Source organism: Mesocricetus auratus, unplaced genomic scaffold, assembly GCF_017639785.1.
Source record: "Mesocricetus auratus isolate SY011 unplaced genomic scaffold, BCM_Maur_2.0 Super-Scaffold_100045, whole genome shotgun sequence".
Classification (NCBI taxonomy): Eukaryota; Metazoa; Chordata; class Mammalia; order Rodentia; family Cricetidae; genus Mesocricetus; species Mesocricetus auratus.
The window spans coordinates 3,402,742-3,424,815 of record NW_024429222.1 but is presented as its reverse complement, the minus strand read 5'-3'; the positions used below and the strand labels follow the sequence as shown (position 1 = coordinate 3,424,815).

At 43.5% G+C, this 22,074-nt stretch overlaps 1 protein-coding gene across 3 annotated transcripts in view; it reads right to left on the bottom strand.

Annotated features, from left to right (window-relative positions):
• Window positions 1-18,481: 18,481 nt before the first annotated feature.
• The window catches only part of Heatr3 (HEAT repeat containing 3), a 36,381-nt gene continuing 32,788 nt past the window's right edge, over window positions 18,482-22,074 (bottom strand). For all 3 annotated transcript variants that reach the window (XM_005079178.4, XM_040735307.1, XM_021232469.2), the window contains one exon: window positions 18,482-19,355. In XM_005079178.4, the coding sequence (XP_005079235.1) occupies window positions 19,233-19,355 (123 nt within the window). In that variant the 3' untranslated portion in view covers window positions 18,482-19,232. The remainder of the gene's footprint in view (window positions 19,356-22,074) is intronic.

The following is a 22,074-nucleotide window of genomic DNA, read 5'->3' as shown; positions in this document are numbered from 1 at the left end:
TTGTAATTACTTTAAGGAAATGTAAACTATTTTGAAGTCAAGGCAGTAAGTGAAGCTAGTGGGATATAGATTAAACATCTTTATCAGCTTTCCTTATTTATAGTTTGTTAAATTATAAATGTACAAATTTTAATGAAAATAATTGTATGGTCTGGGTGGTGATGGCTCACACCTTTAATCCCAGGAGGCAGAGGCAGGCAGATCTCTGAGTTCAAGGCCAGTGTGGTCTACAGAGTGAGTTCCAGGGCAGGTTCCAAAGCTACACAGAGAAACCCTGTCTCAAAAAACAAAAACAATTGCATGGTGTGTCATTATCCTTCCCTTCCTTTTTTGTTTGGTGGGACAAGAGCTAGACTGGCCTTGAACTCAGTAAGTAGCTGAGGATGACTTTGAGCTCCTAATCTTCCTGCCTCTACCATCTTACTGATTACCATTTATTTTGTCGTGCTGGGAACTGAAGTACAGCCTTATGCTTGCTAGGTAAGACACTCCACCACTGAGGCAAACCCCAAATCCCAGCTCCAGTATTCGAATTACAAGTGTGCACCACCATGCCCGGCTTGCAGCTGCCTGTTTCAGTGAGGGATGTAAAATTTTGAAAGACTGTCATAACTTTAAACTTAATATTCATTTTTGTACATTATTGAGAGAAAAAAGAGAAAAGTGAAGATGACTCTGAGACAGCCGTGTGAAACTCATTTCTGCTGCATGTCTAAAGCTGTTCTGGGAATCTAGAAAATGAATTGGTTATTTCTTTACTTTAATAACGTTCATTCAAAACAACAACTGGATCCTTCCTATTTTATGTAAGTAACTTTAACTGTGTTTGTGTTAAACAAACTTAAGAAATTGCTTCCTACAAATTAGAGAAGGAACTGTGTTTCCTGCTTCCATTCCTAGTAAATGGAAGTAATTGAAGTCAGTGGCTCCTTAATTCAAAAAGAATTTGTTCATTTCATGAATATTGCAGAAAACATTAAAATTTTGGGTCACTGTGTTCTTGTAATTAAGGTTCCTACATAAGATTAGAAAGAATAAAAATACACTTAAGCAAATACTGGAAACTACTTGTTTGTAATTTTTGTCTCTGCATTTTAAGGGGGGGGCTCAATTAAGTGGACCAAACAGTTCCATTAAAGAAATTATCTCTCAGCCGGGCGCTGGTGGCACACACCTTTAATCCCAGCACTCGGGAAGCAGAGGCAGGCGGATCTCTGTAGTCCGAGAGCAGCCTGGTCTACAGAGTGAGTTCCAGGACAACCTCCAAAGACACAGAGAAACCCTGTCTCAAAACAACAACAACAACAACAATAACAAAAAGAAATTCTCTCTCATTGGACAAAATTTGAGAACATTCCCCTCTATGAAGACATGACTTAAATTGGGTGTGGTGGTGCATGCCTGTAATGCTGTCACTCAGAATGAGAGGCAAGAGGATCAGGAGTTCAAGGCCAGCCTTGGTTACTTAGCAAATTCAAGGCCAGCATGGGCTGCGGGAGTCTGTCTCAAAAAGACATACAATAAAACAAATAAAAGCGAATGGCTTTTTGTTAGAGAATTAAAATAGTATATGCTTTTAACTCAAGGCGGTAGTAGTGAAACAGCATTAATGCCCAATGTGGTGACACAGGTCTTTAATCCCAGCACTCAGGAGGCAGGAGCAGATGGATTCCTATGAGCTTGAGGCCTGGTTGGTCTACATAGAGAGTTCCTGGACAGCCAGGGCGACACAGTGTAACCTTGTCTCGAGAAACAAAAACAAAACAAATAAACAAAACAGAAAGGAGCCAGAGTGATGGCTTAGCAGCTGAGCAGTTGATGCCCTTTAGAGGACCCAGGTTCAGTTCCCAGCACCCATGTGGTGGCTCACAATCCTCTATAACTGTAATTCTAGGGGACCTGATGCCTTCGTCTAACACATGCAGTGTATTTACATACAAGCAGTCAAAACACTCATATACATACAAGTTTAAGGAAATGAAGATTTTGTGCGCAGGGGCTGGAGAATTGACTCGGCAGTTTCAGAACACTTACTGCTCTTGCAGTGGACCTAAGCTGAATTTTCAGCAACCATGTCTATCCGATAGCTCACAGCCGCCTACAACTCTAGCTCTAGGGGATCCAATCAATGTCTTCTTCTGGCCTCCAAGGGCACATGTACATTCACACTCCTGCCTCCATATATACATAATTACAACTATGTAAGCCAGGCATTGCGGTGCACCCCTTTAATCCCAGCAGTCTGGAGGCAGAAGCAGAAGGATCTCTGTGAGTCCTGGGACAGCCAGAGCTATATAGAAAGACACTGTCTCAAAAAATAAAATAAAAGCTTTAAAAAATGATTTTGTATGTGATTCTTCTTTATGTGAATTACAGGTAGCTCTAACTTTAGCCTGTTTCTCATCTTAGAGAATAGACCACTGTTTAACTAGTGTCACACACTGGAAACCCAGGCGTCATCGAGAGATCTTTCTAGCTCTCCTCCATAACTCATGACTTCGTGAGAGGGGATGAACACTGCCATTCCCTCCTGCATCCATGACCTTGACTCTTCTCCATAACTTTCTCTGAAGACTGATCTGTCCACCCGTTCCGTCTCCTCACCTCTCATACGCCAGTTCCCCTGACTGACTTCCCAGCTGGTGACCCATCGAAATAGCTCTTGCTACATTACCAGTGATATCCCTGTCACTAAACCAATAGAGACTCCCCATCTCTCCTCCTGACGTTAGGCTACACCTCACACGGTGTCAGTTTTCTGACAAAATACTTAAGCCGATCGGCTGAAAAAGCGGAAAGGTTTATTGGGGTGCATGGCCTTAGACATTCAGCCAAGGTTGAGGTGGCCCCATTGCTCCTCTGTAAAGCATGCAGGAGCAGGGCCACACACATACATCATGGGGCCCAAGAAAGACAAGAAGAGGCCAGGCCCCTAACACCCGCTCAAAGATCACTCCTCCAGTTACTTAGCTTACTCACACTAGGTCCCACCCCAAGGCTTCTGCCTCTTCCCACAGTGCTATGGCTGAGATCAGGTTGTCAGTTCGAGGATTTAGGAGGGCATTCTCACTCCTGCTTGCCCGCTGCAGGAGTGCTTCCTGTCATGTTGTCATTGTGTTTCCTTCAGGTGCCTTCTGACCCTAGATTTCTTCAAGGCTCCTCCCCATCCTCCCTCAGTCTTTGTTCCTCAGCCCAGCAGGGTGGCTCACACCTTTAATCCCAGCAGTCCAGGTAGAGGCCGGCCTGATCTATAAATCCACTTCCAGGACAGCTAGAGTGATTGCATAGAGAAACCCTGTCTCGAAAAAATAAAAACAAACAAACTAAAAAAGAACACTTCGTTCCTCTCACTATACTAGCAGTTCAAATGTGTCCCATAGACCGTTTTCCAAACAGTCTTCCTTACATTAATGCCATAGGGACCCATAACTTTATAGGAAGCTTGTAGATCATGGCATGATTATGTACACAGCCAACAGATCACCTCCTTTCTGGTCCCACCTGCAAAGCATGACAATGGAGGCTTCAGGTATCTCTGGGTGCTTCTCCTGCTTCACTGGAATGTGTGTATGTAGACAGTTGCCAGGCAGCCTCCAATCACAGCCTCCCATCCCAGAGGTCCTGTCTAGCTCCAGCTCCCATCTTCATTGCCCTCAATGATCCACTGCCCTTGTCTTTGGCAAACCACAAACCGTAACCTCTGAGATTCTCTCAGCTTTCTGTCTTGCTTTGTTCTTTCTCTACTGAGTCTGTGTCACCTCCTATGCCTGGCTAGTTATCTCTGTTTAACACCAGACAGGAATTTTAGTCTTCATCCCAGGCAGGCCACAGGCAGGGACAAAGAGAAATTAAATCAGAACATCCAATCATGAAAGATGGGCCACTGTTTTAAAAAAATCGGTATTGTGAACAGTCCAACTTTTCCTTCTTCAAAGTTGTTTTTGAAAAACAGAGCCAGGCAGTGGTGGCTTACACCTTTGATCCCAGCACTCAGGAGGCAGAAGCAGGCACAGCTCTGTGAGTTTGAGATCAGCCTGATCTACAGAGCTAGTTCTAGGACAGCCAAGGTTATACAGAGGAGGGGTGGGGGGGAAGAGTCTTGAAAAACGGGGGGGGAATGCAGAAAGAAAGTGGCCATTTTGAATATTCTTCCTTCATTACTTTCATTCTTTCTTTTTTGATAGAAGCTCTCCTGCAGTCAAACTGGTTGCATAACCAAAAGGTGACCCTGAACTTCCCTGTTAAAAACTGTTAAAAATCACATGGATTTATTTATTTGGTGGGAGCTGGAATGCATGACATTCATGAGTGAGACAGAGAGCCACCTGCAAGAGTCTGCTCTCTTCTTCAACCCTCTGAGTGCTGGGAACCAAATTCAGGTCATCAGGAAAGCACACCTCTATTCACTGAGCCATCTTGCAGCCGAACCTTGACCGTCTGATCCTACTGCCTCCACCTCCCAAGGGCTGGGATTACAGGTATGCACTTGCATACCTGGGTTTTCATTTAGGATATTCATGTCCTTTGCTTTTCTATATAAATTTTGAAATGAATTTCTCAGTTTCAACAAAAAGCATATTGGGATTTAATTGAGATTGTGCTACATCTATGAACTAATTTAGGGGCTGGAGTATAACCCAGGGGTAGAGTGCTTGCCTAGCCTGTGAGTGGTCTAAGTTTGATTCCCAGAATTGCAATAAACAAAACACAAATGCCCAATACAGATGGATTTTGAGGAAAATGCTATTGTTCAATCACAAATATGGCTTTTCAATGTATTTAGGATTTCTTTAGATTGTCTCAGCAATATCTTACAGATTTTCTCATCATTTTATTTATTATTACTATTATTATTGTAGACAGGCTCTCACTGTATTGCCACGGTTGGTATGGAACTTGCTATGTAGACCAGATTGTCTTCAAACTCATAGAGACCTGCCTGTTTCTGTCTCCAGAGAAAAGAATGACTTGCAAACTATGTGCTACCACACACCCGGCTTATATCTATTATCCTTTTAGTTGGTTAGTTTTTGACACAAAGTCTCATGTAATTCAGGCTAGTCTTTACATTACTATGCAACAGCTAAGAATGACCTTGACCTCTTGATCCTCATGCCTCTGTCTCCAAAGTGTATATTAGTTAACTTTCCGTTGCTGTAATAAAATACCATGACCAAAAGAGACATAAGAAACAAAGCTTATTTTAGCTTATAGTTCCAGGGGACTAGGATCCCTAATAGCAGAGATGGCATGGCATGGGATCCGGAGCAGGATGCTGGCTAATCACTCTTTACCCTCCCAGAGGGAGCAATGAGAGAAAGGAAGGCAGCACCTCTTAAAGCTTCCATCACCTCCTCAGACAGCACCATCTGCTAGGGACCAAGTGTGCAAATACATGAGCCTATGGAGGATGTTTCTCTATCAATGCACCACAGACTAGGATTATAGGTTTGGGCTACCACACCTACCTCTTCTTCCTTTTTAAGTAAGAAATTGGGGGTGGGGTGGTATAGGAGAAAGTGGTCAGCCAAAGAAGCACACCCTGGGCAGAGCCAAAGAAACACACTTTGTCCCTGCAACCAGAACCAAAGAAATGCACCCTGGCCCTGAAACCAGTGCCAAAGGAACACAGTTTGTCCCTGGAATCAGAGTCAGTGAAAGAAATGCACCCTGATCCTAAAACTAGAGCCAAAGGCTAAAAAGGACCAGTGAAAGAAACACACTTTGTCCCTGCAACCAGAACCAAAGAAATGCACCCTGGCCCTGAAACCAGTACCAAAGGAACACACTTTGTCCCTGGAATCAGAGCCAGTGAAAGAAATGCACCCTGGCCCTAAAATTAGAGCCAAAGGCTAAAAAGGACCAGTGAAAGAAACACACTTTGGCCCTGAAACTAGAGTCAAATCTGACTCCCTAAGAATCCCTATATAAACCCTGTGTCTGTTCAGCTTGTGACTGTTCTGGCTGCCCAGCTGTCCTCTGACAGGAGAACAGCCACTCTCCTGGATTCTTCCCTCCCAATAAATCTCTTTATTTATTTTCTTTCTTTTTTTTTGAGACAGGGTTTCTCTGTATTGTTTTGGAGCATGTCCTGGAACTCGCTCTGTAGACCAGGCTGGCCTCGAACTCACAGAGATCCGCCAGCCTCTGCCTCCCAAGTGCTGGGATTAAAGTTATGCACCACCACTGCCCAGCTGCCAGAACACCTTTCTATCCAAGCTGTAACACTCAGTATTCTTTGGCTCCTGAGTATCATAATCCATTCCTGTCCATCCCATCTGATCTGATCCATCACATTGAAATGCTTACATGAAGCCGGGCGTTGGTGGCGCACGCCTTTAATCCCAGCACTCGGGAGGCAAAGGCAGGCGGATCTCTGTAAATTCGAGACCAGCCTGGACTACCAAGCAAGTTCCAGGACAGCCTCCAAAGCCACAGAGAAACCCTGTCTCGAAAAACCAAAAAAAAAAAAAAAAAAAAAAAGAAATGCTTACATGAAGACCTTCTTTTGTGGCAGAGCAGAGATGACCTTGGGCAGAGCAGAGTGGAGCAGGGCTGTAACACTTTCCCCCAGGAAGCTTTCCCCTGGCAGGCCTGAGTTGTTAACACTCCGCTCTCCACTCTCCAGGGGAGCAGAGCTGAACTATAACAACTTTGCCGGGGAAACCCTCTTCTGCTGGAGCAGAGTTGAAACACTGGGGAAGCCTTTCCCTGAAGCAGGCCTGTAAGCTACTATGTTTACTGTGACCTGTGGTTTTCCTTGGCTCCTGAGTGCCAGGATACCTTTCCATCTGAGCTGTAACACTCAGTATTCTTTGGCTCCCAAGTACCATAATCCATCCCATCTGATCCGTGGAAATGTTTACAGGTGGGAGTGACTGCAATTAAATTTAAAACATATTTTTCAAAGTAGTAACCAAAAGTATCATATAGTCTCATGACTGTCATCTCAAGAGGAAACATACTGAAAACAAAATACAGTATGGATAAACATTTTGAAATTATAATTTACAGAGAAAAGCTGGAACTTCTAAATTGACCTATGTCTCCCAAATGAATCAGTTTTCTGTTTCCTTCTCCAGTAAAGTTTCCCCTCACTAGAAAGACCACAACTGATGGGGGAAGTTCTTCTGTGTATATGTTGTCCTACTGGTTGATTAATAAAGCACTGTTGGCCAATAGAGAAGCAAGATAGGTGGGACTAGGAGTTGAGGAGGATTCTGGGAAACAGAAGCACAGGCAGTCACGATGTAGGATACCAGAGGAGTAAGAGGTTCAGACACTTTCTCTGGTAAGAGACCACGTGGAAATACTCAGATTAGCAGTTATGGGTTAATGATTAAGTCAGAGCTAGCCGATAAGAAACTAAGCAAACGGCCAACAGCTTCATAATTAATATAGTGTTTCGTGTGTTATTTGAGGGTTGAGACAGCTGCGGGACCCAGGCAGCTGGCGGGAAGACTACAACATGTTACACCACAACATACAGGAAAAACATTGAATTGCTAATGTAATTTTTTCCAACTCATGACACACACAGCTCCAAAGGCAATTGGAACTGAAAAAAACAAAACTGCTGGGCAGTGGTGACACACACCTTTAATCTCAGCATTCAGAAGGCAGAGGCAGGAGGATCTCTGTGAATTCCAGGCTAGTCTGGCCTACAGAGTGAGTTTCAGGCTCCAAAAGCTACACAGAGAAACCCTGCCTCAAAAAAACATAAAAAACAAACAAACAAATTAGCCAAGCTTCAAAATATGCTTTTAAAAATTGCAGGGTATAGGATATGCAGGTCATTTTTACTTTGTAGAAAAATGATGTCATGCTATCTACCTCAGTAAGGCAAGAGTTACCAGATACTAACTTCAAGCATCCTGATATAAGACCTTAAAAGTTCTCTATTTCAGCCAGGTGGAGGTGTCATAAGCCTTTAATCCTAGTACTTGTGAGACAGAGGCAGGTAAATCTCTGATTTTGAGGCCAGCTTCATCTACAGATTGAGTTACGTGATAGCCAAGGCTACACAGAGAAGCCCTATCTCAATCCCGATCCAAACTACTACTACCACTACTATTACTACTACTAATACTAATAAAATAAAGTATTGTATTTCTTTCTAAGATTTGTGGTGATATTTTGTTTTTAATCTAATAAAGTTTACCTGAAGATCAGAGTGCAAAGCTAGCCACAGACATAGAGGCCAGGCAGTGGTAGTATACACCTTTAATCCCAGCACCCAGGAGACAGGTAGATGGATCTCTGTGAGTTCAAGGTCACCCTGGGTTACTTGAGAATGAATCATCTTAAATGGGAAACAGAGCTCACACCTTGATCCCAGCACTTGGGAGGCGAAGACAGGAGTGATATGGACGGGCAGGGGAAGGAATATAAAGTGGAGGAGACAGGAATGCATGCAGTCTGAGGTTTGGTGAAGTTGCAATCTGAGGACAGGATTGCCCTTTGTTCTGAGCATTGGTAGAGGTAAGAACACTCAAGTGCCTGGCTGTTTTGCTTCTCTGATCTTCAGGTTTTTTGTTTGTTTGTTTGGTTTTGGTTTTTTCGAGACAGGGTTTCTCTGTGGCTTTGGAGGCTGTCCTGGAACTTGCTTGGTAGTCCAGGCTGGTCTCGAATTTACAGAGATCCGCCTGCCTCTGCCTCCCGAGTGCTGGGATTAAAGACGTGCGCCACCAACGCCCGGCGATCTCCAGTTTTAATACCAATATCTGTCTCTGGGTTTTTACCATTCAAACTACAAAGATTTTTTAAAAAGATTTATTTATTTATTATATATTCAGTGTTCTGCCTATAGGCTAGAAGAGGGCACCAGATCTCATTACAGATGGTTGTGAGCCACCATGTGGTTGCTGGGAATTGAACTCAGGACCTCTGGAAGAGAAGCCAGTGCTCTTAACCTCTGATCCATCTCTTCAGCCCAAGCACTGTATTTCTTAATGAATGAATGCAATCACTACAACTGTTTGTGTTTTCTGTTGAAAACCTTTCTTACCAGTCTAAATGATGGTTAACATCTAAAAAGAAACCAACTACTACAGCAAAACCGGAATAAACAAAAAACAAAACAAAAGAATGTCTCCCCTAGGCTCATATAATGGAATGCGTAGTTATTAGGGAGTAGCACTATAGAGAAGATTAGGAGGTGTGGCCTTGTTGGAGGAAGTGTGTCACTGGGGTGGGCTTTTAAAACTTAAAACCCATGCCAAGCACAGTTTCTCTCCTCAAGATATAGCTCTAAGCTACAGTTCCAGTGCTACCACACACCTCTGCCATGATGATAATGAAATAAGTCTCCGAAACTGTAAGCCAGCCCCAACTGAATGCTTCCTTTTATAAAAGTTGCTTTGGCCATGCTGTTTCTTTACAGCAATGCAACAGTGACTAAGACACCAGCCAAAATTTAATTTTTTAAAAAAGATTTTTATTAAGTGTACAGTTTTCTGCCTGAATGTATGCCTACAGGCCAGAAGAGGGCACCAGATCTCATTGTAGATGGTAGTGAGCCACCATGTGGTTGCTGAGAATTGAATTCAGGATCACAGGAAGAACAGCCAGTGCTCTTAGCCTCTGAGCCATCTCTCCAGCCCCAAAATTTAATTTTTTTTTTTGTTTTTGGTTTTGGTTTTTACGAGACAGGGTTTCTCTGTATTGTTTTGGAGGCTATCGGTCCAGCCGGGCCTCGAACTCACAGAGATCCGCCTGCCTCTGCCTCCCGAGTGTTGGGATTAAAGGGGTGCGCCACCAATGCCCAGCTTCTTAGAAGCTTTTCTAAAACACGTGCATTCCTCAGGATGTGTGGGGTTGGGATACGGAGTTGACTCAGCAGCTGAGAACTCTGACTGTTCTTCTGGAGGACCCAGGTTCTAGTCCCAGTGCACACACGATGATGCACATTGTTTGTAACTCCAGCTCCAAGGGTTTGATGCCTTCTTCTGGCCTCTGAAGGCACCAGACATACATGTGGCACACATACATGTACACTCCTGTAAAACACCCAAATGTAATGATGGTGATGACGATGACTCTGTGTAATGTAATGATGGTGATGACGATGACTCTGTGTAATGTAATGATGGTGATGACGATGACTCTGTGTGTGGGATTTTGGAGCTGAGCCGTGTTTGCTGCATTGTCATCATACTCTTCAAAACCCGGAGACGGAGCTGTGAGCTCTGCATGGCAGGGACAAAATCTTAGAAAGAGAGCCTCAATTTCTGGCTTTGAACTCACAGAGATCCGCCTGCCTCTGCCTCCCTAGTGCCAGGATGAAAGGTGTGCACCACCACTCCCGGGCTCAAGCCTGTATTTCTTAATTTGCTCTCTAATTTCATTAAAGAGAACTTCGTTCAGATCAAGAGGGCAGCAGCTTTCACATGCAGCCTTTCATTTTCGGCAACAGTTCCTGGGATGAGTCTGCAGTGCCCTAGTCTTCCTCTTTCTTAACAAAATCAAGCAGAACCCTGACACCCTCTTCTGCAGTTCTTCCCAAGCCATCACTGAGGGGCCAGAACTTCGGCATGGGTCCTGGTCCCAACCACCACGAGCTTTGTTTCCCTCCTGGCTCCTCCTCTTGTTCCTCCCCAGTGTGGAGTCGCTGTCTCTGCCTCTCTCCTTTCTGTTCTATTTTTCTTCTTTCCTGTACTATTTTCCCTATCCTCAGATGGGATTTGAATAGTGAATTGACAGGAGTTTTGTGTGTCCAGTCTCAGGAGTCACAGGCTTTACAAGAACCACTTATTGTTTTGCTTCTTGGGATTGACATGTAGAAGTGTTATGGGATTCTTAAACTTAAGACAGAGAAATTAAATATATATATATATGTACATATATATACATATATATATACTATGTAGTATGCGTGTGTGCCATGTGTGAGTGTGGACCTGGAAATATCACCTCATTTGTGGAGGTCAAAGGACAACCTTTGGGAGTCAGTTCTCTTTCCATCATGGGTTATGGGGATTAAACCTAGACCATCAAAAAGCAAGCATCCCCAACCACTGAGTGGCTGAGGACAGGCTTTGAGGTTTCAAATGACGCATGCCATTCTGAGGTAGCTCTCTCTGCCTCCTGCTGGTGGTTCAATATGTGAACTCCCCGCTGCTGTCCTGCCACCTACTACCTCCACTCCATCATCATGGGCTCTAACCCTCTAGAACCATAAACCCAAATAACTGCTTCCTTCTGTAAGTTGCCTCAGTCACGGCATTTTATCACAGCAATAAAAAGGTAACTGCTGCAATGTGGGATGGCTGAAGACTAGATGAACTTGCTACCAACACCATAAATGATGATGAAGATTTGAATACACTGTGACTGATGCTTATGGTCATTTTTCTCAATAAAACGAAGAGCTCTTTGATTGCAACTTTTTGGTATCTTCTGTCTAGAGGAAAAGATAACACTGCTGCAAGAGCTGTTTCTGACATAGAAAGACTTTTCTCCTGAGGCTGTAAGCTTCTTGCATGTATCTCTTTAATACAGGTCTTAACAACCCACAACATAAAAACAAAACAAAACAAAAAAACCATAAATTTGGGCCTGCAAGAGGGCTCAGTATGTAAAAAGAGCTTGATATTTTACTTTCCTATTGCTCTGATAAAACACCTTGACCATGGCAACTTAGGAGCACATTGTTTCTTTTGGGCTTACAGTTTCAGAGGGTTAGGGTCTATAATGGTGGGAACAGCAGGAGGCAGATGTGGCATTTGGGAGCTGGAAACTGAAAGCTCACATTTGAAATGCAAGCAGGAAACAGAGAGATAACTGGGAATGGTCATGTGGCTTTTGAATATTTGAAGCCTGCCCAGTGACACACTTCCTCTAACAAGGCCACTGTAGTAGTCCGAATGTAATTGAGCCCCATAAGCTCACAGGGACTGGCACTAATAGGAGGTGTGGCTTTGTTGGAGGAAGTGTGCCACTGTGCGGGCAGGCTTTGGGGTCTCATATGCTCAAGCCATGCACAGTATTTCAGACCACTTCCTCTTGCCTTCAGGATCAAGGTGCAGCTCCTCCACTCACAGCTCCTTCTCCAGCATGTCTGCCTACACACCACCATGTTGCACCATGATGAGATTGGACTACACCTCTGAAAATGTAAGCCACCCCAATTAATTTATGAGAGTTGTCGTGGTCATGGTGTCTCTTCACAGCAACTGAACCCTAATTAAGACAGTCATATTTCCTAAGCCTCCCCTCAAAGCACCACCAACTAGGACTAAATATTCAAATGCCTGAGACTTATGGGGACACCTCATTCAAACCACCACATTGTGCACCTCTGAAGACCTGAGTTCAAATCCCCCGATCCCATGGTCGAAAGAGAGAACAAGACTCCTGAAACTTGTCTTTTGACCTCTATGTATGCACCTATCCACATCATCATCATCATCATCATAATGAGGATGATGAGGAGGATGCAGCAGCAGCAGCCAGGCATGGTGGCACATGCCATTAGTCCCAGCACTAGGCAGGCAGAGGCAGGTGGATCTATCTAAGTTCCAGGAGAGCTAGGGTTACACAGAGAAACCCTGTCTCAAAAAACAAAGCATGCATTGAAACCTCATAAAACCAATTCTGTTTGTAGGAAACGGGGGCCAGAGGCACTGGAACCATTCTGGAGCAGCAGAGGTGGTGTGGTGGAAGGCTTGTTAATGCCTTTCCATAACCCCAGTGCTGAGCCTGGTCACCTAGAATGAGGTTTGAATGTATAGATATTTAGTGTCTCGTATGATTTTTACTCCTACATACACTTTTGGATGTGACTGAAGCACAAGTATTACAGTATTTCCTTTTTGGATTGTTCATTGCTTAGACACTGTTCTATTGCTGTGAAGATACACAATGACCAAGGCAACTACTACTATGAGAATGAGTCTAATTGGGCTCTTGATGGGGGATGTCCTTCTGTATATATGTTTCCCTTATTGATTGACGAATAAAGCACTGTTGGGCCAATAAGCAGGCAGAAAGCATAGGTGGGGCTACCAGACCAGGAGAAGCCTGGGAAGAGGAAGGCAGAGAGGAGATGTCAAGTAGCCAAGGAAGGAGTAACAGGTCCTGACCCTTCTCCAGTAAGATAAGACCACGTGGAAATACTTAGATTAATAGAAATGGGTTAATAATTAAGAGAGAGCTAGCCAGTAAGAAGCCCTAGCTATTGGCCAACAATTTTATAATGTAGAATGTGTGTGTTTATTTGGGGCAAAGCAGCAGCAGGATCAGGCTACAAAGAAACTCCAGCAGCAGGTTCTTGCTTATAGTTTTAGAGGTTTAGTCCATTACCATCATGACAGGGAGTGGCATGTAGGCAGGTACTGGAGCAGTAACTGAGAACTACATTCTGATCTGTAGGCAAAGACTCTAGGCTCGGCATGGACGTTTTAAACCTCAAAGCCCACCCCTACTGACACACTTCCTCCAACAAGGCCTCACTTCCTAATCCTTTAAAACAATGCCACTCCCTGGTGACTAAGCATCCAATATATGAGTCTATGGGGGCCATTCTTATTCAAGCCACAATTGCTCATTTATTAAGTAAAACTCATTTTCTGGCAGTGCAATTATGTTTCCTGTGGTCCCACTAGATAGATACACTTACTGGTTCTGGTGTTCCCCTGGACTTTCTGAATCCATAGCAACATCAACTGAAGGCATTCTTTTCCAATAGCTCTCTTCAAATCATTTGTGTTGAGACAAGGTCTTGCTATGTAGCCTTGGCTGGCCTCAAACCCTTGGTAATCTTTCTGCCTTAGTCTTGAAAGTTCTGGGATTATAGATATGTAACCACCATCATATCCAGCTGGGTGTCTTTTTTTTTTTTTTTTTTTTTTTTTAACGAGACAGGGTTTCTCTGTATTGTTTTGGAGGCTTTCGGTCCAGCCTGGCCTCGAACTCACAGAGATCCGCCTGTCTCTGCCTCCCAAGTGCTGGGATTAAAGGCGTGTGCCACCACCGCCCGGCCAGCTGGGTGTCTTTTTCCTTTCTTTCTCTCTTTTTTTTTTTTTTTGAAAAGGGGTCTAACTATTGCTGTTCAGGCTTGCCTGGGTCATTATTTATGTATTTAGCCTTATTTTGTTTTTTGGTTTTTTGAGAGAGTTTCTTTGTATTACAGTCCTGGCTGTCCTGAGACTCACTCTGTAGACCAGTTGGCCTCAAACTCACAGAGATCTGACTGCCTCTGCCTCCTGAGTGCTGGGATTGAAGGTACACACAACCACTGCCCAGTTAGCCTTATTTTGTTTTTGTTTTTTTTTCGAGACAGAGTTTCTCTGTGGCTTTGGAGGCTGTCCTGGAACTCGCTCGGTAGACCAGGCTGGTCTCGAACTCACAGAGATGCGCCTGCCTCTGCCTCCCGAGTGCTGGGATTAAAGGCGTGCGCCACCAACGCCCGGTTCTTAGCCTTATTTTGTAATGAGTAGGATTTCTATGATTTTGACTGAATGTGTTAGAATGATATTCTTTTTTTTTTCTCCCAGTACTGAGAAAGCCTGGTTGTAAGACATGCAAGGCAAGTGTTCCATTATTGAGTTATATCCTCAGCTCAGAAATCCTTTTCTTGATAGTCTTAAGCATAAATAATTCAATGTTTGACCAGATGTGGTGGCACACACCTGTAATCCAGTCAGCTGGATGTGGAGGCAGCAAGATCAGGAATTTGTGTTCATCCTCAGCTATATAGTAGGTCTAAGACCATTCTAAGCTATAAGACCCTTTTTCTTTTTGGTTTTTCTCTGTATAACCCTGGCTGTCCTGGAATTCATTCTGTAGACCAAGGTTGGACTTACACTCAAGAGATCTGCCTGTCTCTGCCTCCAAAGTGCTGGGTCTAAAGGCATGTACAACCACTGGCTTAAGACCCTTTGTCAACTCCCATCAAAAAACAACCAGAAAGCGATCATTCTTTCATGTTAGCCTTTTTTGGAGACCGTCTTTGAGAGGTTAAGAAGGTGGGTGACTCAACACAGTGCTCGCCACTGAAACTGGAGGCCTGAGCTCTAGCCTCAGAACACAGACATACTGTCTTCTGACCTCCACATGAGTGCCATGCCATGCTATGGCAAGAAAACACAGACAAACACAGGCACACACACACACACACACACACACACACACACACACGCTAATAAGTAAAAAAATAAAAAAGTTAAATGTAACAAGTCAGACTCTCAAGATGGCTCAGCAAGTATAGTGCTGGCAATCAGTGTTTAATCTCTGGAACCTGTATAAATGTGAAAAGAAAGTCAACAAGGCTGTCCTCTGAACTCCACAGGTGCTCAAATACAAATACAAATACACTATACATATATGTATAATTATAACACTTTTTGTTTGTTTTTTGGTTTTTCGAAACAGGGCTTCTCTGTGGCTTTGGAAGCTGTCCTGGAACTAACTCTTGTAGACCAGACTGGTCTCAAACTCACAGAGATCCGCCTGCCTCTGCCTCCCCAGTGCTGGGATTAAAGGCGTGCGCCACCAGCGCCCGGCTCTGCTTATTTTTTTAAACCAAGAAAGAGTGAGTTCCTCTGGAGCTCACTGGGGCATCTAGTCTCAATAGCCAGCTGGCCTCAAGGATCTGCTCTCTTTGCCTCCTGAGAACTGAGATTACAGCACTGTCTTACTTGTCAAGTCTTTTATATGGGTCCTGGGGACCCAAACGCTGGTGCTCAAGTGTATCCTAGTCCTGGTGCAAGCTACAGGAGAGGTTAAGGCAGGATTATCTAAGCCCAGGTGTCAAGGAAAACTAGGAAGACTTTTTAAAATCCTAAAACCAGGGCTGGAGAGACGGCTCAGCAAAGGACCCGAATTCAAATCACAACACACAATACATTTGAGGGTAGACTGGCCTAAATGAGATACTATCCCAAAAAACCAAAAGCGTCTTCTAAAATGAAGAATCTTGTATGGCCTTATACTCTAACACTTAAAAGTTTGTAGTTCTGGTGTACAATTTTAGATTTCATCTTTTTTTTAAATAAAAAGTTATATTTCCTTAGAAGCAATCAGAATGTCAACAAAACAGCTGCACTTTAATAAGCTGCATCAGAGAAAACTGAAGATGAAAAAAAAATCCCATAACAAAACAAAAACAAAACTATCGCCGGGCGTTGGTGGCGCACATCTTTAATCCCAGCACTTGGGAGGCAGAGGCAAGCGGATCTCTGTGCGTTCCAGGTCAGCCTGGTCTACAGAGCTAGTTCCAGGACAGCTTCCAAAACTATACAGAGAAACCCTGTCTTGAAAAACCAAACCAAAATTATCATCCCCCTATGTAACTAATGTGTGCTGTGCACCGACAAGAACCTGCTTTACATTTCCATGCCAATTTACAGCCCCAGACTGTACCAGGCAAGGTTAGTGGCTATTGAGAATACCACTACAACAGCTATCTAAAGACACATTCGGTAGTATGTTAACTATACACACTAAAAACAAATCTTATACAAACTTACATTTCAAATTTTTTTATTTAAAGGGAGTGAGTTGTGTATAGAGGGGTTAAATGTTTTATAGACAAAAAAACAACACAGCTAAATCAACCTATTCATCTTCATCATGTCATCCTCCTTATCTTCCTCTTCCTTCTTTTTCTTGCTCTTTTCTGCCTTGGCCACCCCTTTGTCGCTGCATTGGGTTTTTCTTTAGCTCTGTAAGCAGCAGTATCCTCTCCGTGCTTCTCCTTCAGCGAGGCAGCTTGTTGTCTGTGGAAGCGCTGTTCTGCATCTCTCCCAGTTGCTTTGCAACATCACCAATGGACAAGCCAGGGTATTCTCCTTTGATTTTTTGGGGGTCTTCAAATTTCCCCTTTTCTTGAGCAGACATGGTCTCCTACCTTTCTGAGCACTTCTTGGAGAACTCTGAGAAGTTGACCGAAGCATCTGGACGCTTTTTGTGTTCCTCCCGGCAAGTTTGCACAAAGAATGCATGGTGACTTTCAGAAGATTTTCAAATAATTTATGGACTTGCTTTTTCTTTTGTTGACAGGGGTCTTGCTATGTAGCCTAGATAGGCCTTGCTAAGATTACAAGTGTGTGCCATCACCCCTGCTATGTATTTCTCTGTTACATTGTCCCATGAACAACACTTGCACAAACTACTTACTACTATGTAAAAAGCTACAACTGGGGAGTGAATTCAGGGCTTTTCCATTTCCCTATTGCTACAGTGGCAAAGCTGGATGGCAGCAACTCGGCCTGACCCACCCTAGGTTTTAGCATGTACCACCTCATGCCGTGTTCCCAACACTCATTCCCTCCAATACCTCTGTGTAAGCCGTGCATGACTGTCTACTCTGTTCCAAGTGTGGGAAGAACGGAATAGGACACACTACTCTTTGAAATGGTTATGACAACTATCTGAGGCAGATCTCTGAAACTAATACTCTTTAGCCTTGAACTCACTTAGCTATTCCTCACCAAATGGGAAATCTTTTTGACAAACATGCCATAAAAAAATCTGCCCCCCCCCAAAAAAAAAGAAAATCTGGGCCAAAGACTTGGCTGCAGTGATCATGAAACACACAGCCATACACTTAATCCTTCAGGAGAATAAGTGAGAGTATTGTGTATGGCGGACACTTCCACCTCCCATCCCACTAGAAAATCCAGTCATCTCTACTCACAGAGCCTCATGAACTCAGTGACTTCTCAGAGCTGATACATAGTCCCGACTTTCCAACTATACTGGACAGGAAAAACTGTTTATTAGGCCATAGTGCACATGAAATGTAATACTAGTGGGTGATTCATGCAGGCATAGAACTAGGGGGAAATTGCAGCTTACACTGGTTTTTCTTTTGAGCTTTCATCATGGCAACTGAGATCTGCTGAACATGCTGATGAGACAAACGGATGGATGGATGAGGGATAAGCCTAGGGATAGGTCCCAGCTTGAGCACCATCTTTACTGATAACAAGAGTGACACCAGAGAGTCACGCTGTTATCCTTTTGTAAGCTCTGATAGGAAGCAAACTACCCAAGAATTTGTACACTTAGGGTTATAAAAAAATAACTGTAGGACACAATACATCCAGTTAAAAGTTATTTATTCAAAAATATTTTCTACCAGCCGGGTGGTGGTGGTGCACGCCTTTAATCCCAGCACTCGGGAGGCAGAGGCAGGCGGATCTCTGTGAGTTCGAGGCCGGGCTGGACCGATAGCCTCTGAAACAATACAGAGAAACCCTGTCTCGTAAAAACCAAAAAAAGAAAAAAAAAATTTCTACCAATTCTTTTTTTTTTTTTTTTTTTTGGTGTTTTTTAACAGGGTTTCTCCATGTAGCCCTGGCTGTCCTAGAACTTGCTCTGTAGACTACGCTGGCCTCTCAAGTGCTAGGATTAAAGGTATGTGCCACCAGACCCAGCTTTTTCTACTAATTCTGATTCTAAATCACATAAGACAGGGAGTGAGGTTACACAGAATAATTGCTCAGACCCCTGTACAGAATGCAATCCCATCATTAGCTGAGAGTGACAAATTCAAGTCATTTATTTCACAAAAGAGTAATAATAGGTATACAGTACTCCATACCAAAATATTTTATAAAGCTTATATTCATATTTCAGTTAAAATTTAGCTAATATAAAATGATACTGGCTTTAAAGAACATCCAAACAATGACTTAATTTCTTACGAAGCTCAAGGACGTAATTGTCTAAAGTCTCTTTCCTGCCCACAAAGTAGTTAAGAACCACTTGAGGGCTAGGGTGTAGTTAGTGGTACAGTGCTGGCCTAGCAGGAGCAAGGTCCTGAATGCTGCTCCCAGCACTGAGGAGGGAAAAACAGGACCACCTAAGATTGTGGTGCATTTCCACCCTTCATTTCCAGTGGCTAAAACATGCCGGAGATGTAACAGAAGGCCAGAGATTTCTGGCTGTAACACACATCTTCTACAGGTTCTCAACTTCAAACTATCTTCCTAGCTTTTGGAGGCTGGGTGTGGTACTAAATCCCAGCAATTAGGAAACTAAGGCAGGTAGACCTCTGAGTTCTTGGCCAGGCAGGGCTACCTAAGGAAGAACATGTCTCAAAAAAGAAACAAAAGGCTTTGGGAAGCATGTAGACTCAAAGGAAACCCCTTAAGCCCACCGGGAGAAGCAGTCTGTGTCTCTTCTACTTTCTCAAGAGCTTTGGGCTTTGAGAAAATCGTGCATGCCACCATGCCAGCCAGGCATGCAGCCGCTGAGCCGGCCCCAGGTCTGGTCCTACTGATGGGTTAAGAAGTCAGTTTTTTCTCAACAGCCTCCTGGTAAGCAACAAACCGTCTTAAATTCATCTTCACGTTGTCAAGAACACACAGCTGATCTGGACTGTATTTGCCCCTCCCTTCTTTCCGTATCTGATAAGAGACAGAATGAGATAATGTCATCTGATTTGTTATCATTTAAATAAACTATTTTATTAACAAATAGTTTTACTTCTAGATTAAATAGATATGGATTGTAAAGAAGAGAAAAATAAAAATATGCCCATTTTCTTCTTTTCCCATTTTCACTGATGCAGGATTCCTCAATCAAACCTAGAGTGTTGATTTCACTAGTCTCACTAGTCAGCTTATTCTTGGGATCATCTCTCTCTATCTTCTTAGGCTGGAATTCCACCCAGCATTTTGGTGGGTAAATGCTGACCTAGTTTTCACAGTTGCATGATGAGTACTCTAACCACTAAACCATCTCCCCAACCTGAATACACACATTAATAGCTACAAGCCAATTGCATGCAGAGATCCCAATACTCTGGAGGCAGCGGCAGAGGGAATCTTTGTGAGTCTGAGGCCAGCCTGGTCTACATGGTGAGTTCCAGGACAGCCAAAGTTACAGAAAGAGATCATGTCTCAACAAAACAAAACAGCAAAAGGGTAAAAAAGTTACTGAATGTCTGCTGCCCATGGAGATCAGAATAGGACAATGGATCCCCTGGAACTGGCGTTAAGATGGTTGTGAGCCATCATGTGGATACTGGGAGTCAAAGCTGGGTCTCTACAAAAGCAAAGTGCTTAAATCACTGAGCCATCTCCAGCCCCTTTATTTTATGTGTATGGAGGTCTTGTGTGGATGCATGTCTGTGCAGACATGTGCCTGCAGTGCCTACAGAGGCCAGAAGAGGGTGTCAGATCCCTTGGAAATGGAATTACAGTTATGTAGCCATGTGGGTGTTGAGAATTGAACCCAATTCCTCTGAAAATACAGCCAGGGCTCATAACAGTGGCCATCCCTCCAGCCCTCATGTCTATTCTTTAAGCACTAGTTCTCAAGTTTGATTTCCTACAGAATGGACTGGTGGGGCCCCTGGTGGTACCCTTACTAACTTTCTGATTCAGGGGCCAGGAGCTGGACACTAAGAATCCAAACTTAGAACAAGACAACAGGTGATGCTGTGGGCTCTGGGAGGGCAGGACACCTTTGAGAAGCCTGGCTTTAGACAAATTCTTTAGTCTGCCACATGGAGTGTTATTCAAATGTAACCTGAGGCCTCTAAAGCCTCCATTTTTACACAAATGAACTTCATTTTTAAATTGTAGGTTAAGTATCTGCAAGGTATTGGATTCCATCTCCAGTAATACAAATCAAAGCCAAAAAAAAAAAAAAAAAAAAGCCTCAAACACCAAGATAAAGAAGTTTCATTGGGGCTTATAGTAAAGAAAAACAAAAATCCAGCAGTAAGACATTATTACTATAGTAACACATACTAAACAGGAAAGTCAACCCCATCAATAGCTTCCAATGCACAGGGCCTTTTCCCAATGCAGAGTTTGCAGAGGGCTTTAAAGCTCTGCTGCTTCAGAGTTTTATTATTGTTCTATTTTGGTTCTGAGATTAAACACAGTGTGTCACAAATGCTACAACACAGGCTACCATGAGCAACATTTCCAGCCCTCATTCATTTATCTTTTGAGGCAGGATCTTACTGCGCAGTCCAGGCTGGCCTGGGACTCATGATTCATCTCCAAGTTCTGGGATTAGAGCCTGGCACTGTCACATCTGTCTGGAGGGTTTGATGACTTTGCCTAATCTGCTTTGCTGGCAGCAGAAATGGGGTAAACTTTGTTCTCCTTACATCAAAGGCTCCTTCTGTAGAAAGCTAAAAGGCTCTTATGAACAACACAGACACAGTGTACTGGCATGAAAACAGGTCTTAGACAGAATTAAGCAAACACACACACACCAAACAGAAATGTGGTTATGCTATTTTTTTTTTTTTTTGGATAGCAAAGGAAGAAATCCTAGATACATTACATTTGTCTCTGCTTAAAGAACACTCAGTGGGGAGAGATGACTCAGAGATTAAAAGGCGCTGGCTGGCCGGGCGGTGGTGGCGTATGACTTTAATCCCAGCACTTGGGAGGCAGAGGCAGGCGGATCTCTGTGAGTTCGAGGCCAGGCTGGACCGACAGCCTCCAAAACAATCAGAGAAACCCTGTCTCGTAAAACAAAAACAGAAACAAAAGGCGCTGGCTGCAATTTATAGCATCTACCTGGTGGCTCAGTCATCTGTAACTCCAGTTCTGGGGGATCTGACACTATCCTCTGGCTTTCATGAGCACTGTACATACATGTGCAGGCAAAAACATCCATATAAAAATAAATATATCTCAAAAGAAAAAAATTATTTTGGGTTGGGCAGTGATGGCACATGCCTTTGGTCCCAGCACTCACTCGGGAAGCAGAGGCAGGAGGATCTCTGTGAGTTTGAGGCCAGTCTGGCAGTCTGGCCTACAAAGCAAGTTTCAGGACAGGCTCCAAAGCTACACAGAGAAACCCTGTCTCAAAGAAATAATAATAAAAAAAAAGTAACACACACAGAAAAATCAAATATTGGGGTTCAAGCTGAAGAACAGGGAAGCAAGGCAGCCAGCCACTAGTTCTCACCTCTACCTCGGACTGAAAGGATGATCCATTTATGAGCTCTTCACAAAGTCTCAAACTGCTGCCTCTCCTCAGTGTGGCTGAAGAACAGATGTTTCTTACTCCTTGCTCCTGTCTTCTATACCCCTTAGTGCTGGGATTAAAGGTGTGAGCTATAATTCTCTTTTAGACTGATTCATCTTGTGTAGATCT